Source organism: Oryzias melastigma, linkage group LG23 (assembly GCF_002922805.2).
Source record: "Oryzias melastigma strain HK-1 linkage group LG23, ASM292280v2, whole genome shotgun sequence".
Lineage (NCBI taxonomy): Eukaryota > Metazoa > Chordata > Actinopteri > Beloniformes > Adrianichthyidae > Oryzias > Oryzias melastigma.
The window spans coordinates 19954008-19970347 of record NC_050534.1 but is presented as its reverse complement, the minus strand read 5'-3'; the positions used below and the strand labels follow the sequence as shown (position 1 = coordinate 19970347).

The 16340-nt window shown below is 36.8% G+C and overlaps 1 protein-coding gene across 7 annotated transcripts in view; it reads right to left on the bottom strand.

Moving 5' to 3' along the window:
• The window catches only part of abcc9 (ATP-binding cassette, sub-family C (CFTR/MRP), member 9), a 65830-nt gene that overhangs the window by 8695 nt on the left and 40795 nt on the right, over nucleotides 1-16340 (bottom strand). For 4 of the 7 annotated variants that reach the window (XR_002920479.2, XR_002920480.2, XM_036210296.1 and 1 more), the window contains 15 exons: nucleotides 13354-13491; nucleotides 13155-13280; nucleotides 12978-13077; nucleotides 12703-12776; nucleotides 10505-10672; nucleotides 10272-10435; nucleotides 8740-8809; nucleotides 8513-8670; nucleotides 8338-8430; nucleotides 6736-6838; nucleotides 6537-6650; nucleotides 4807-4927; nucleotides 4443-4573; nucleotides 2339-2417; nucleotides 301-409 (listed from right to left, as the gene is read on the bottom strand). Coding sequence is in view for 5 of the 7 variants with exons in the window: in XM_036210296.1 (XP_036066189.1) it covers nucleotides 301-409; nucleotides 2339-2417; nucleotides 4443-4573; nucleotides 4807-4927; nucleotides 6537-6650; nucleotides 6736-6838; nucleotides 8338-8430; nucleotides 8513-8670; nucleotides 8740-8809; nucleotides 10272-10435; nucleotides 10505-10672; nucleotides 12703-12776; nucleotides 12978-13077; nucleotides 13155-13280; nucleotides 13354-13491 (1748 nt within the window). In the remaining 2 variants the exon portion in view is untranslated. Of the gene's footprint in view, nucleotides 1-300; nucleotides 410-2338; nucleotides 2418-4442; nucleotides 4574-4806; nucleotides 4928-6536; nucleotides 6651-6735; nucleotides 6839-8337; nucleotides 8431-8512; nucleotides 8671-8739; nucleotides 8810-10271; nucleotides 10673-12702; nucleotides 12777-12977; nucleotides 13078-13154; nucleotides 13281-13353; nucleotides 13492-16340 lie in introns of all 7 variants that reach the window. The other 3 variants (XM_036210294.1, XM_036210293.1, XM_036210295.1) reach the window with 1 other exon arrangement.

The window sequence follows — 16340 nt, the reverse complement described above, 5'->3', positions numbered from 1 at the left end:
GTTAGCTTAGGGGTGAGATGGGGCTGTTAGCTAGCGTGTAAGCCGAGAGCTCTCAGCAACAGAGAGGGGAAAAGGGGGTGGGGTTTCCCTGTGCCAATGGTCCCGCCTACAAACTCTGAAAAAATTCTAATGAACTCCTGTCGCTCTGTAGAAACTATGTCCTTGAAAACAACACATTATTTTATTTAAGCTAAAACAACTTCATCAAAATCAAAGAAAATAGATCAAAAGATGATCGGAGTGGGACTTTAGTGAACAGCAAAGTCAACAGTGGAGGCAGGACAAAGACACACTGGGTACCTTATGGACCCACTGAACAGAACCGGGTCCTGCAGGATGATGGAGAGCCGAGACCTGAGAGTGTGAAGAGGAAGCTTGAAGATGTCGATCCCGTCGATGATGATCTTTCCTGAAGAATACAAACGTCTCAAAGTCAGAGTTTTAAACATCTGAAGTCTGATAAAACCTGACAGACTGAAGCTGTTTGAACTCGTAGAAGACGTACCATCCACCTCTAGAGGCAAAAACGAGAGAACAGATGAGTACATGAAGAGTTGAGCTAATATGTCAGCTACATGCTAACTGTTTTGGCTAATTTAGACTTTTTTGTTTTTAGGCTAATTTGAGTTTAGCTATTATTTATGCAACATGCTAGCAGTTTTGGCTAATTTACACTTTTTTCCTTTTTTAAGGCTATTTTGAAATTTAGCTAATATTTACACTACATGATAGCTCTTTTGACTAATTTAAGCTTTTTCAGTTTTTTAGGCTAATTTGGAGTTTTTTTTTCATTTTTTCATTTTGTTACTTTTCAGTTTAGCTAATATTTCAGTTACATGGTAGCTGTTTCTGGTAATTTAGGCTTTTTTCCGTTTATTTATTTTTTTGTTTTGTTTTTTTTTTTGGCTATTTTGGAGCTAAGCTCATTTTTCAGCTACATGCTAGCTACTTTGGCTAATTTAGGCCTTTTTTTTTTAAATATCAGCACTAGCATCTTCAGTGGCTAAATTCAGCTTACAGCATTCACACTAGCACTATCACAGGTAATGTTATATATCTAGTTCTTCTTTGAAGTCGAAGGCTCTTCTTCTGTTTCCTCACTGGCTCTTTTCCCCCCAAAGAAACTTTCAAAATACATTTTATTTTTTGGTTCTTGTTAGCGTTGGGCTACTATCTTAGCAACCCAGGTAAGTCACATGACCAAGACGGATGTTGTGAACAGAATTCGACAGTTTCATAAAATAAAACTTCCCTCAGGATCAGAAAATAAACTAAACGGAAACAATATAAGTTTACGCTTCTAATTTTTTTTTTCTGTCTCCGGTCCGGTACCTAGTGACCCACGAACCGGCACTGGTCCATGGCCCGGGGGATGAGGACCACCGATTTAAAGAATGCAAACTGGGTTTCATGGACTTGCCAGGAAACTTAATAATATACTATAATAATTATATGAACTTCATTTTACTGCTATTTTAGTTTCATTACTAGTTTAATATTTGGCTAAAAGTGTTCACCTCATAATAGAGATTCCAAAACTAAAACACTTGAATGTTTTCTTGAGAAACGTCTCCCTCAGACGGTGAGATTCGCCGTCCAGAGACTTTATTTTGCTGCTTTATAAGGAGAAGCTTCTGACACCAAAGGCCTGAATTTATGGTTACATGAAACAACTGCCCAGCTGTGAGAACGTGTGAATGGAAAAAGTGACTGCGTAATCCCATCCCTGTATAATCTGCCCGGGAGCGTCCATCATTCTGCAGAGCAAAAACAGAAACGCTCCGACTGTGACCCTCTAATGTAACGAGACCGTTTTAAGGTTTTACTAAATGCTGCCGTCATGGAGGAACGTCACTCAGAGATGTGGAAGGAGCTCCTAAGTAAAAGATGAAGTCTTTTGTGGTTTTAATCCTTTCAGAAGAACAAAGACACCACCGATCTTTTCAAACAGACCTGCAGGAGTGTTTTAAGAGGCTGAGCGTGAGGCCGACGCTCCAACATAAACACAGCACTGCAGTGATGTCTGCGTGGTAGATGTTTGGAAATGAGAACATTCTGGAGAGAAAGGATGAAGCCATCATTTCTCTTTAGCAGACCTAACATTTTTATCCCTCGTTCCTCTAACCACGAAGACTTGATAAAGTTTTAAAGGGGCCATACCATGAAAAAAAAAACTTTTTGAGCTTTTAAGTGTTTTATATTGCTCATTCTTCACGATAAAGAACCCAAAGAACCTCAAAGACAATCGCACTGTGTGAAAACGATGAGACCAAAGATAAAAGCAGCAGAAGGGGCGGGGCTTTGGCAAGAGTCCCTGAGGAGAGAGAGACTGACCCACCTTCAAAAATGTCCACCATGTTGAAAAAGGCCAGCGACAGCGAAGACTTCCCGCTGCCGGTGCGACCACAGATTCCCACCTGACGGAGGAGGAAGAGATTATGAGAGCGAAGTCACACCGCCGTGAGACAAGACACGCCTGAGTGAGAGCAGGTCAACAGAGGACAGATGAGAATTCAGAGAAAACCTTCTCTGGAGATCCTCCAACGTACTTGTAAATTTCACTAAAGTTTGAGCTGCAGGCCGAAGTTTTTCTTCAAAAGCTTTTATTTTGAAATGCTGAGCCAGTTTTGTGAATAAAACTTCTGATATAAAAGTATTTTTGAAGGAAAATGAACACATTTAATTAAAGTTTGAGCAGGTGGTCAAAGATTGTCTTCAAAAAAAGCTCTTATTTTGAAATTCTGAAGCATTTTATAAATACAACGACTGATAGAAAAGTTTTTTCTGCTGAAAAATTAACAAATTTTACTAAAGTTTGAGCTGCAGGATGAAGTTTGTCTTCAAAAAAGCTCTTATTTTGAAATTCTGAGGCATTTTGTTAATTAAACTACTGGTATAAAATTATTTTCAGCAGAAAAATAAACAAGAGTTTGAGCTGCAGGCCGAAATGTTTTGCACAAAATGTTTAAAAAAGCTTTTATTTTGAAATTCTGAGCCAGTTTTGCGAGAAAAAAAAAATCTGAAAGCTTTTCTGAAGAAAAAATAGCAAACTTCACTAAAGTTTGAGCTGCAGGGTAAAGTTTGTCTTCTAAAAAGATCTTATTTTGAAATTCTGTGGTATTATGTGAACAAAACTACAGATACAAAAGTTTTTTGTGCACAAAAACTAACAGATTTCACTAAGGTTCTATGTACAGGTTGAAACTTACAGTGAATGTTCAAAAAAGCTTTTGTTTTGAAATTCTGAGGTATTTTTCTTAATAAAACTACGGATATACATTTTTTTCTGCAGAAAAATAAACTAATTTCACTCAATTGATCTGCAAGTTTACCTTGAGATGTTCAAAAATTTTGGACTTCTGAAGTGCTTTTGTGAATAAAACTACTGATATAAAAGTTTTTTGCGCTGAAAAATGAACAAATTTCACTAAAGTTTGAGCTGGAGGTCGAAGTTTGTCCTCAAAAAAGCTTTTATTTTGAAATTCTGAGGCATTTTTGTATATAAAACTACTGATATAAAATTATTCTATGCAGAGTAAATTTTACTAAAGTTTGAGCTGCAGGTTGAAATTTACATTGAAATGTTTAAAAGCTCTTATTTTGAAATTTGGAGGAATTTTGTGCATAAACTACTGATATAAAACTATTTTCTGTAAATTGAAAAATCTATTTCTTTTCTTTTATTTTTAAAAACATAAATCAATCACTTTATATTATTATTTAATATAAAGTCCATAATGTGTTGAATGATATATATTTGTTTTTCATAATTTCTTTTTAATGTAAAAGTATTTTCTAATGTAAAAAAGGCTTTATTACTATATTCGAATCAAACTTTATTCATAAAGTAAGAGTGGACAACAAAGAATTAATGTTGCTGACATTCTTAAATAGAGTGAATCTCAGGTGAGTCTCAGGTGTAAAACTACGAAGTTTTGTTGACATTGTTGTATATGACAGGAAAACTTAAAAAAAAATAATCTGGACTTTTAGAGTTGAGGACGTTTTCTTGGCTCTGAATTGTGATAATATATCTAACCCAGAACCTTCAAAGCAGATCAGAAACTCTCCATCTGCTCTGACCTCTGACCTCAACAGAGAAGCGTTTAATCATCAGATCTCAGGACCATGTAAGGCGTCAGCGGCGAGGAGGAATCTGTTTGAGATCTGACTGCTTTCCCTTTCTGCGGCGCAGCAGAAGACGTTTCCACGGCGGTGCGACTTGAGGCCCGCCGTTCCCTCCAACACGGTGTGAAGAACCAGCTGCTGTATAACTCGCGCCCTCACGCTACACGACCCATGTTTACCCACAGCTCCACACTGAACTGGTTAGGACGCACATTTACCCTGTACGTTTGACAAAAACAATGACACAACAAGCTCCGCCCACTGGCTCTCACATGACTGCTACTGCACGGCCTTCACGGCGTGCTGCTAATTACCTTCTGACCGGGTTTGATGTAGGCGTTGACGTGTTTGAGGACCGGCTTTAGCAAAGGGTCGTAGCGGACGCACAAACCCTGGATCTTGATCTCGCCGTCCTGAGGCCAGTCCAGAGGAACCTGGGCGGCGTCTGCGGCGAGACGATCCGGAGGGATTACTCTGGACTCACGCTCAGGTATCAGATGTTTCAGGTGACACTGAGTTAGCATGATCCCACGTTATTCGCGAAATGCAACAGAGTTCCCTCGTTTATCACATTTATGTTCTAAAAATAACTCACTGTCAGTGAATCTTTATTTTTACAACTCTAGATGTTTTAAAAGTTGTAACTGAAGGTGAAAAAGCGAATGGATGTGACGTTACCCATCGATCCCTCGTAGTTCTCCGACTCCGTTCCCAGGAAGCTGTTGATCTTCTTCACCGCCGCCATCTGGACCTCCAGGTCCGCCAGGTTCCTCACAACCCAGTTCAGGTAGTTGGTGACCTGAGAGGCGGTTGGATTTCAAAAACACCTTCAGACATTTCAACATTTTGTACCGTAAAAAAATGGAGTTTGACGGAAAATATGATGTAGCAGGGAAGAGAAATCTTTGAATTTTTAAAACACTTCTTAAAACCCATTTTTACCGCCAGGCATTTGACACGACATGAGACTCTGCTGGTGTGTTTTATTGTTCTACTGTTTTATCCTTGTTTTTATCTGGTGTTTTTACGCTTTTATGAAACTTATTTATATGTTTTTACTCTTAAGTTTATTTTTAACTGTTTTTTAATATCTTAACTGTTGTTTTTTATTGTTATATTAATGTACAGAGCCTTGTTTGGCCAATGGCCATTTGAAGGCGCTATATAAATAAATAAAACTTAAACTGAAACTTAATTTCTGTGGTTTCTGCTGTCAGTTTTTCATTTTTGTTCTTAATTTGCTCTTTTATTTTCTTATTTTTTTTAATTTGAGGTTTAACAAAGACAGGATTTGCTAAACTTTTGAGTTAAAACTGTATTTTGAAAAAAAGAATCATCAAAGTTTCTTTTGTTTCAGTGCAGTTAGTCAAACAAAAGGAGCAAAAACTGTCATTAGTTTGGCTTAATTTGACTAAAAAGATAAAATTCTTAGAGCACAAAAAAATAGACATTTTCTGATCATAAAAAGTCCACAATTAAATTTTTATTAAAAAAACTATATAACTTTTCTTTTCATAATTTTTTTTCTCATAAATTTGTCATTTTTTTCTTTGTAAATGTAACATGTTTTCTCATAATTTTATGAGTTATTTCTTGTAATTTTTTTTCCCATAAATTTTACACTTTTTTCATATAAATTTACAGCTTTTTTTTCTCTTAATTTTTTTACTTTTTTCTCGTAATTTTATTAATTTAAAATCGTGAATTAAAATTTTTATCCTAAATGTAAGACTTTTTTCTCGTAAATTTATGCATTTTTGTGTTGTTTTTTTTTTTACTTTTGTGTAAATGAATTACTTTTCTTTCATACATTTACCTTTTTCTCGTAAATGTAGGAATTTTTTTTCATAATTTTATAACTTTTTTTCTTGTAAATTTGCAAGATTTTAATTAGTAAATGTATTACTTTAAAACACCTAATTTTAAAAGAAAAAAGTTATAAATAGTATTTCCATAAACAATTTTAATCTCGTAATTTTACAGTTACAACATTTTTTCTCGTAAATTTACGACTTTTTTTCTCGTAATTTTATTACTTTTTTCTCGTAAAATTCTGAATTTTTTTTTATAAATTTAAAACTTTTTCTCGTAAATTTACGATATTTAAAGTCGTCATTTCAATTGTTTTTCCGTCGTACTAATATTCAGACTTCTATTCGAGTATCTTTCAGTAATAATAGGACTGACATATATACCACTGATGATGATAATAATAAGAATGAAGTAAATATTGGATCCCTGATTCAATGTCCAATTTTGATCAAGTCTGAAACGATCGATTTCCGATCATGTGATCAGATCAGGACGTCTCTAGATCCATTATCAGTTTTTAGCTGAAGTAATATCATAAAATGAACACATTAAAGACTCCATGTTGGTCCAGCAGATGTTTCATCCTGAAGACTCACGGTGAGGGCGTAGGTGAGGCCCAGACCCACCAGACCTCCAGCAGGCAGACCGTACTGAGAACTCCATATGGAAGCCGTCGCTGCCGTCAGGACGATCACCGCTCCCAGGTAGTCCTGCAGAGAGAACCCTCACAGCTCTTTCCTCTGGAACCACGAGCTCCTCTCAGACTCTGCAGGCCTCAGGTAGAAAGGTTCTCACCGTTCGGACCTCCAGCCAGCGGTTGGCAGCGGACAGAAACAGGTAGGCGGTGTTGTTGGTGTCTGTCAGCTCCAGCATGCGCTGCTTGAACCGCGCTTCATGTCTGAATAAGGAAACACCCAACGAACGATAGTTTTTGTTTTTTTATCTTAAAAAATAAATAAATATTACTTATTTTCTGGTTATGTGGGAGGAGCTTTGGCTGTTTGTTTTTCACAGTTGCATTAGAGCCTTAAAATTAGTTCAATCAAGTGACTTCCTGTTTAACGGGGTACCTCAGGGTTCAATGTAAGGACTCCTTCTGTTTGCTTTCTATGTCAAATTTGCATGATGCTGGTCTCTTTCTGTCATTTATGATCTCGATATTAAAACTTTGGATTTCTTCAGACATTTTTCCTGTAATTTTATTAATTCTTTTCTTACTTTTTTGATTTTTTTCTTGCTAATTTATGATTTTTTTTCTCGTAAATTTTAAACTTTTTTCTCATAAATTTACGTCTTTTTTTCTTGTAATTTTTATCTTTTTTCTCATAAATTTATGAATTTTCTTGGGTAAATGTAAAACTTTATTGCAAATGTACGACATTATCTCGTGATTTTTTAAAATTTTTTCTCGTAAAGTTATGATTTTCATCTTTTAATTTCATTACTTTTTTTGTAAATAAAGTAAATTTTTCTTACATTTTTTAATTATTTCTCTGTAATTCATGATTTTTTCCCGTAAATTTTAAACTTTTTTCTCATCAATTTATGTCTTCTTTTCTTGTAATTTTTTTTTTACTTTTTTCACGCAAATTTAGAAAATTTCTTGTTTAAATTTAGGACTTCATAGTATATGTACGACATTTCTCTCAGGATTTTTTTTTTTATTTTTTCTTGTAAACTTCTGATTTTTTTTCTTTTAATTTCATTACTTTTTTTGTAAATTAATTAAATTTTGTCTTACATTTTTGACTTTTTTCTTGTAAATTTAGGATTTTTCCCATAAAGTTTCAACTTTTTTCTCATAAATTTATGTCTTTTTTTTCTTGTAATTTTTTGTACTTTTTTCTCGTAACTTTATGAATTTTCTTGTGTAAATTTAAAATTTTTATTGTAAATGTACGACATCATCTCATGATTTTTTTGAATTTTTTCTCATCATCTCATGATTTTTTTAAATTTCTTCTCGTAAACTCATGATTTTTTTTCTTCCAATTTCATGACTTTTTTTGCAAATTAATTAACATTTTTCTTACATTTTTGATTTTTTTCTCGTAAATTTTAAACTTTTTTTTAATAAATTTTCATAAATGTACATCTGTTTTTCACGTAATTTTTTGACTTTTTCTCGTAAAATTAATAATTTTTTTGTGCAAAACTATTATTAAAATTATTAAAACTATTTAAAACTATTGTAAATATACAACATTTTTTAAGGATTTTTTTGAGTTTTTTCTTGTAAACTTCTGATTTTTTTTAATGACTTTTTTTGTAAATTAATTACTTTTTTTCAAACATTTTTTCCTCTATATTTGACCCATTCTTAACCTTAAAGGATCATTTTATGTAATATTTTTGCGTAAACATAAACCCCCACAATGAAGTGAGCGGGGTTCGTACCTGAACGCTCTAATAGTGGTCAGACCTTCAGCCGTCTCAGAAAAGTGGCAGAGAAGAGGGAGCTGTGTGGAGTCATCCAGGTCCTGAAGGTCCCTGAAAAGGTCACATTTATAGAGTCAAAAACATTCAGGAAAAATAATCAGCTTTTAGACAAAGCCCTCAATGAGGAACTCACTTGGAGGCGACTCTGAAATACTTCTGGATGAAGTAAAAGGCCACAGACAGAGGAATCAGGGCGATGAGGAAAGCAGGCGTGATGGAGGAGATGACGCCGATGGCCGACAGACACAGCAGCGTGGACCTCGTCAGAGACTCTAACGTTGGAGGAATGTGCTGGAAGGAGGAGAATCTTCATGCAGGGGAATCGATTTTTCAAAGCGCAGCGGTTTTTACTGCTTCTACCTGGTCGATGATGTTGGTATCTGCTGAGAATCGGTTCAGGATCTGTCCTAAAGGAGTGACGTCAAAGAACCTGTGGAGATCACAACAAACGTGTTACGTAAAACCTAAATAACTTTTGGGAAGTTTTTCCAGCTGTGACCTTTAGCTGAAGGATCCACGTCTGATCGTTTCAACGAAAAACAAAGAGGAGGATGAAAGAAGCAGAAAAACTGAATCTGAGAATGTGAGTTTAGTAGATTAATTGTTTATTTTATCTCAATTTATGGAATAAAACGTTGTGAACCAGATTTGTGTGTGCACACATAAGTGTTTTGTAATGTTTTGTATATTGGAGTAAAACAAGTAGAAAAGCCGCTGTTCAGGACATTCCAGTAACTGGCTCTGGATCACAAAACCTATAAAAATTTTTCTTTTTTTTTAGTTTAATTTTCAGCTCCGTGAAGCATTTTAAAGTCCCACTCCAACTATATTTTGATCTGTTTTCAAAGTGTTCCCAGTGGTCTTTTCATGCTCTTTTTAGCCAAAATCTTAAAGCTTTTTTGTCGTTTTCTAGGACATAGTTTCTGCAGAGTAGCAGAAATTTGAGCCTTTTTAAACTGTGACTTCAGCTTTTAATTTGAATTAAAAAAATACTCTGAAATTCAGTTTTAAACTTAAATTATTTGATATATATCCTCTATCATGTGAAAAATGCTACAAGAACATGTTACTAAACACCAAAAACACACATTTAATTGGATTGGGTCTTTAAGCACCAACCTTTTTAATGTAATATATCATTATTGTTGAATTGTGTTTCAAATAAAAGGCTTTATGTTTACTAATTTATAATATTTTAGAAGTTGCAAGAGCAAAAATATCAAATCAAGAAGAAGAAAACTATATATAAAAAGTCACACTTTTATATTTGCCATGGCAAAAACAGAAAAAGAATCAGATTTTACTCTGTTTGTTTTAATGAAACTTCTTCTTCTGGCACTGTCTGGAGAAAATACAGCGCCCTCTAGTGGTTGTTAGTGGAAACCACGGCTAAAGGGTCACGTTTGCTAGTGGAAAACAATGAAGATAGAAGCCTATTTATGTTTAAAAAACACACAAAAAGTCGCTCCTCGGTATAAGTCGCACCCCTGGCTAAACTATGACAAAAAACTTATACTCCAGAAAGTACATTAATCGTTTTAAAGTCTTGATCCTCATATTGACATGAGTTAAAAAGTGAGTTAAAAGAGTTGAATGTGGTCAAGAAGGTCAGTGCTCCAAACTCCTGAGAAAAAAGTTAGGCGCACCAGTGTAAAAATGTCGTCTAGAGTTCTGGGTACGAATGTACGGATGGGGTGTGTTTGTATAGATTCGTGTACACGTGTGTGTGTGTGAGTGTTGTTGTGATTTAGTCTTTATTTTCTTTATTTTTGTGTTTGGATTTAAAGTTGAACAACGCTGTTACTATTCATAACACTTTCCTGTTACAAATGTATGAAAAGAGCTTTAAAAATACAGTTTGACACTAAATGTGCGTGCATGCGCTCGTGCACCTGATGGGAGCGTGGATGATCTTGTTGAGCAGGTTGTGGTGCAGGTTGGTGGCTGCAGAAAGACCCAGGAACTCCACGGTCAGCGACGTGATGAGACACAAGGTTATTCCCGCGGCGCACAGGGAGATGAAGATGGGCAGATAGTGGGAGTCCTGCTGAGAATCCTGAACAAACAGAAGCTTCAGGTCGTTTTCTGTGACTGAACCCTGAAAACGCAGCGGACGTCCTCGTACCTCTGAGACGTTGCGGCTCAGGGTTTCATTGAGCGAGCCCGTTTTAGAAGAGGTCCAGATGGCGAGCCAGTAATCGATGGCGACGATGACGGAGTGCTTGATGAGTTTGGAGAAAACCATCAGGAAAACCATAAAGAAGCCACCAGACGACAGGTAACACCAGCACACCTGAGCAGGTAAGAAACAAAGTCAATGAGTAAAAAATCTTCAGCTGTTTAACACTTTACAGTTAAGTGGAAATTTTCTCTTTGGAATTAAGTTATTTGTGAAAAACAGTCGAGGAGTTCAAGACGTCACGTCATAACTTCACTTTAAAGTACGGCCTTATTACAAGTTTATGGATTTATTTTCTATTTGTGTCAGCAACAAAGTATAGATTTAAAAAAAAAAAATTCTGTTGATTTTAATGGAGCTAATATACTGAATGTGCATTACTAGAATGATTGACAGGTGGATACATAAACGTAGCATAATTTTACAGTGTGTCATTTTAGCAAATGTGTCCCTCTAGTGGTTGATCTAATAACTAAATTAGTTCAAGTCCGAAAGATTGTATCTTTATTGTTGGTTGCACTAAATGTCCATAACGGCTAAACAAACTAAACGCTCTAAACATGCTAAATGTGATAAAGGCGCTAAATGCACTAAACAAGCTTAATGCTTTAACTGTGATAAATGCAGAAATGCACTAAACACGCTAAACAAGCCAAAAAAGCTAAACAGACTAAACACACTAAATACACTAGATCTGCTAAACGAGCAAAACAAGCTAAAGGTGCTTATTGTGCTAAACACTAATGTGGTAAATGCACTAAATGTGCTAAATGCACTAAACGTGCTAAATGCACTAAACGTGCTAAACATGCAAAATGCACCAAACGTGCTAAACATGCAAAATGCGCTAAACGTGCTAAATGCACTAAACGTGCTAAACATGCAAAATGCGCTAAACGTGCTAAATGCACTAAACGTGCTAAACATGCTAAATGCACTAAACGTGCTAAATGCACAAGATGCGCTATACATGCTAAATGTACTAAACAAGCCAAAAAAGCTAAACGGACTAAACACACTAAATGTGCTTAATACACTAAACAAGCTAAATGTGCTAAACACTAATGTGGTAAACGCACAAAATGCGCTAAACATGCTAAATGCACTAAATGTAATAAATGCATAAAATGCGTTAAAGCTGCTAAACAGGCTAAATCTGCTGAATGCACACGATGTGCTAAAAACACTAAATGCAGTAAATGCTGTAAACGTGCTAAATGCACTAAATGCGCTAAACAAGCTTAACGCACAACACATGTTAAATACGCTAAATGCATTAAATGCACTAAATGCAATAAGTCCACAGAGTGCGCTAAACGCACTAAACGTACTGAACACAGTAAATGCGCTAAACATGCTAAACATGATAAATGCACAAAACAAGCTAAGCACACTAAACGTAAACTCTTCAACACCAATTTGGCCCTTTGTGTTCACACAGGACGTTGAAGAAGGTGTTTCCCTCTAATTTTATGTTTCCACTCCTTATGTCCACCACCAACAGGAAGAGGTTTGGTGTGAAACATTGAAGCTGTGCAAATCACATGAATCTTGCTCCAGGCTTTATATGAAAGACTTGGTGTCATAGAGCTGGACACATCATAACTATTCATTTCTCCTTCATGATCTATTTTCAAAAGGGTTGGCGTTTCCATGAGTTAAAGAGGATGCCAACCGTACGTCACATCCAAATCAGAGTATTTATTTTTTTAAAGTTTGTTCTGGTTTCACTGTACTTTTTGTATGTAGGGCCTTGTGTAGCTACCTGTGAACGAGAGTTTTAAATGGGGAAGCCTGAAACACATTAATGCAGGTTTACATAGATTTTTTATTGAAAGTAGCCACTTAAACTCACGTTGCCGAGGGTGGTGTAAACGTAGCGTTAGAGATGACATTAAACTATTTAAAAAGTACATATTCCTCTGTTCAGAGCAGCAGCTTCATTAGTTTCTACCACTCAGCAGACTTTGCTATTTGTGAGCAACCAGGAGAAAAGCCCAGGAGTCTGAGGGATCTTCTCAGCCCCTCAACATTTCCTGATTGTCCTTGAGAAGTAGTTACCATAGCAACGATGACAAAGACGAATCGAATCTGAATTGTTCTGCTGGGAAAACTGAGGTTTCTGTTGGGAAGATAAAACCCACCTTCCATGGAATCTTTGACCGTCTGTTGGCGATCAGGGAAAAGTTGTCGTCGTCGTCTTCCTCCTCCTCTTCCTCTGTTGGAATAAAGTCAAAAATTCATTTTTAATTTACTCAATCTAACAAACTTACTTGTGATATTAACACGTTTTTTCATAGATTTAAAAGAACAAAAGTTTATGAAACAAAACTAAAAAGAAAAGATTTTCTTCTATTTATTTTCAAAATAAAAGTCGAATTAAATGAGTTTTTAGGAGAATTTCTCCACTTCGAATCACCTTCGTCCTCGTCATCGACTTGATTCTTGGCCTCTCTGGAGTAAAAAGCTCTGCGCAGAGTCTTCCTCTCTAGCATGGTTTGACTGTCCTGCTGTGTGTCCTGCAGACACACAAAGACAAAATGAAAAAAAGAAACAAAAACAGTTCGTTCCAGCAGTAGACGAGAACATTTTGAACCTTTTCCAGCTCCTGATCCTGTCGGTTCATCAGCGTTTTCCAGTGATCGTACAGCTCCACGTCATGAGTCTGGATGTCCTTCAGGGTTCCTTCTCGGAGTATGGAGCCGTCCTTCATCGCTATGATCTGAAGGTGGGACCAACCAAAGCGTGAAGTCTCCTGCGTGCCTCAGAGCTGTTTTGGGGTTAGGAGGTCTTACCCAGTCTGCATGGATGAGGTACTGCAGCTTATGTGTGACCAGAACCACTGTTCGCTTGTCATCCTGCAGAAACTTGAGGATTCCTTCCTGCATCAGGTGATCGCTGAGGTGGATGTCCAAGGCTGAGAATGGATCGTCCTGCGAGGGGAGACAGATGAGAGGTTTCACCGCACATCATCATCAGTCCAAAATCCTAACATGTGCCGCTCCAGGACCCATCGGACTGATGTCGTCAAGTGATCTCAGTCACCTGGACCTGTGCTGCAGGTTTTTGGGTTGTCCAGGCCCATGGAGAGTCGGTGTGTTTTGCAGTTCCGTTGAGGTTTCAAGGGACGCCATGAAAATGGAACGTACCATTGTTGTGTGTGTGGTAGGTGTGTTGTTGTCACAAATGGGAAGACAGCTGGCGGCAGGTTTATTAGTTCAGACAGGAACAAAGCACAGCTAAAAGTCCTCAACACTAAATCAGGGTCAGGCGGGCAGAGGTCAATCACAAGCATTAGATCATCCAAGAAAAGAGTAGAGTTGTCCGAGTCCAGGCGAGAACGCTTGGTAATGAAGGTAGGGTGGCACAAACAATACTTCGCACTGAGTGGGGCTCTGTGCAGAGCTTATGTTTCCTGTGGGTGATTGGCAAATGAGAGACAGCCGAGTGGAGAGTGTGCACTGGGGTTGCTGGTAGATGTAGTGTCTTCAGTACTCTGGAGACGGCTGCCCCCGGTGAGCAGAGGGATAGACAGAGCTCTGTCTCTAGACAAGTATTTATACGGTAAATGTAAGTTGCACACACTTATGACAAATAGCTGACGGTGTCGTATTGTGTCCTTACACCATAGTTACAACTAAGGTGCAGTTACTGGCCCGTTAATGACATAGTGCAAAAGCAAACACACAGATGGTGCAGGTGATGTGCAAACTTGATTGATTGATTGGGTAATGGTTTGTCTATGTAAATGAAACATATCAGTACTGAACAGGCTGAAGTCTATAAATGTTTGCGATTCAAAGACTCCAAGGACGAGGTCAGAGGTCACACCCACAATGGAGGGTTTGTTTCCATCAATGTCAGAGACCTGCCCATTTAGCTCTATAGATGTCAAACAACCTTGCATGGTTGCCTTGGCAACAACACGCACAGGGAGCTGCTTATTGTCCTTGTTATTGGTTTGACTTCTTATAATGTCTCATATGGATTTCTATACTGAACAGCTGCAAACACACATGGAGACATTTAGGAGGTGTTCTTACTTTAGTGTTCGTGGTGTTTATATTCATTTATTTGTCAGATTAACCTCGTTGGTCTATAAAAAGTGTGTTATAAAAATTAATAAAATTAAAATAAAAGTAATTAAAATGATTTAACCCAATATTTTTTCAACAAAACCAAAAATGAAGTTAGATTTTAAGCAAATCCTTAAACAGATTTACATAAAATATATTAAATCATTTTAAATATTTTAAATGTAATAACAGTTTGATTTTGTTTAGTTTTATGTTCAAATAACTGGAAAAAACAAAAAAAAAACTTTGTTTCAGTGATGTAGTTTTATATTCAGTTTGATGTCATGAGGAACTGCAGACGACTGGTCGAACATTTTCTAAATATTCCCAATGGGACATCCAACCCCATTGTGAATGACACACCACAGCACATCTGCCAAACAGCCCATAAAAACTGCAGCAGGGTGGATGACAGTTAGTGCTCTTAGCACATGAATAGATGGTGTGATTTGATTAATTATGTTGTGTATAATCAGAGAGTATGACGTGTATATTCCTCTGCCAAGACCAGAGGAAAGCTGAGCTGCTGACATTTTCCCTTCAATATTATAAACTAAAGAAAACATTCCCGCCTCATTATCCTCGACAGCTTTACGGTTATGAAGCCGTCTAGACATTACAAAGTGTCATGAGGGGATGAGAGAATTAAGTGATGGTTTCGGAGTGAAATGAACGCTTGAAAACAATGAAAGCTGAATGTGACAACAGGAAATGAGACACGAAGAGAGGCTACTCCTCAAAAACGACTAAAGAAAAATCAATGTAAATGTGGATTTTGAGCTTCCACATTCTTCTGTTCAAGTGTAGCCATACAAATTTCTATAACCGTTTTCAGACTCTTCAGAAGAGCAAAGTTTGTGTGGACATCCTTTGGTCACTTATGTATCACCCAGAATCCATGCACGGTCAGTAAGGGTCCAGAACCTTACTAAGGGCTAGACTGTGGCATCCGTACGACAGCATCACCCACACACCATAAGTATATTATCATGTCTGTAACTTTATTATCGTGACTGTATGTGAAACATTGGAGTCAGTCGCTGCATATTATGCAGAGCGGCTTGGAACGTGGAAAAAACGTCTCCATGAATCCATATTTCGATGAAGACTCCTGGTTTTGTCTCTTAACAGCAACTTTATGTTATGTTATCTCTGAAGTTGAAGGTTCCTCTTTGGCTTCCTCACCGGTTCTATTCTCCCTAAAGACACTTTTCAAATACGTCTTTTTGTTTGGCTTTAACTAATTTTAGCTTTGGGCTAAAAGCTTAGACCGCTATGTTAAAAGCATAGCTAACTTCTAGCTTTAGGCTAGCTATGTTTTTAACTTAGTTGCCAGTCCGCTAACTTTATTTCTTACCATAATTAGCGGTCAACTAGCCAAGCATTAAACATAGTTAGCGGTCAACTAGCCTTTAACATAGTTGGCGGTCAGCTAGCTATATTTGTAATATAGCTAGCGGTCAGGTAGCTATGTTTTTAACATAGTTAGCAATTAGCTAGCTTTGTTTTTCACATAGTTAGCTGTCAGCTAGCTTTGATTTAACAAAGTTCAATAGCTTTGTTTCTAGCGGTTCGCCAACTTGTGTTCAACAAAGTTAGCGGTCTGCTAGCTTTGTTTTACACTTTATTAGTGGTCTGTTAGCATTTTTTCTCACATAGTAATCTGCTAGCTGTCTTTTTTAACACAGTTGGTATTCCGCTAGCTT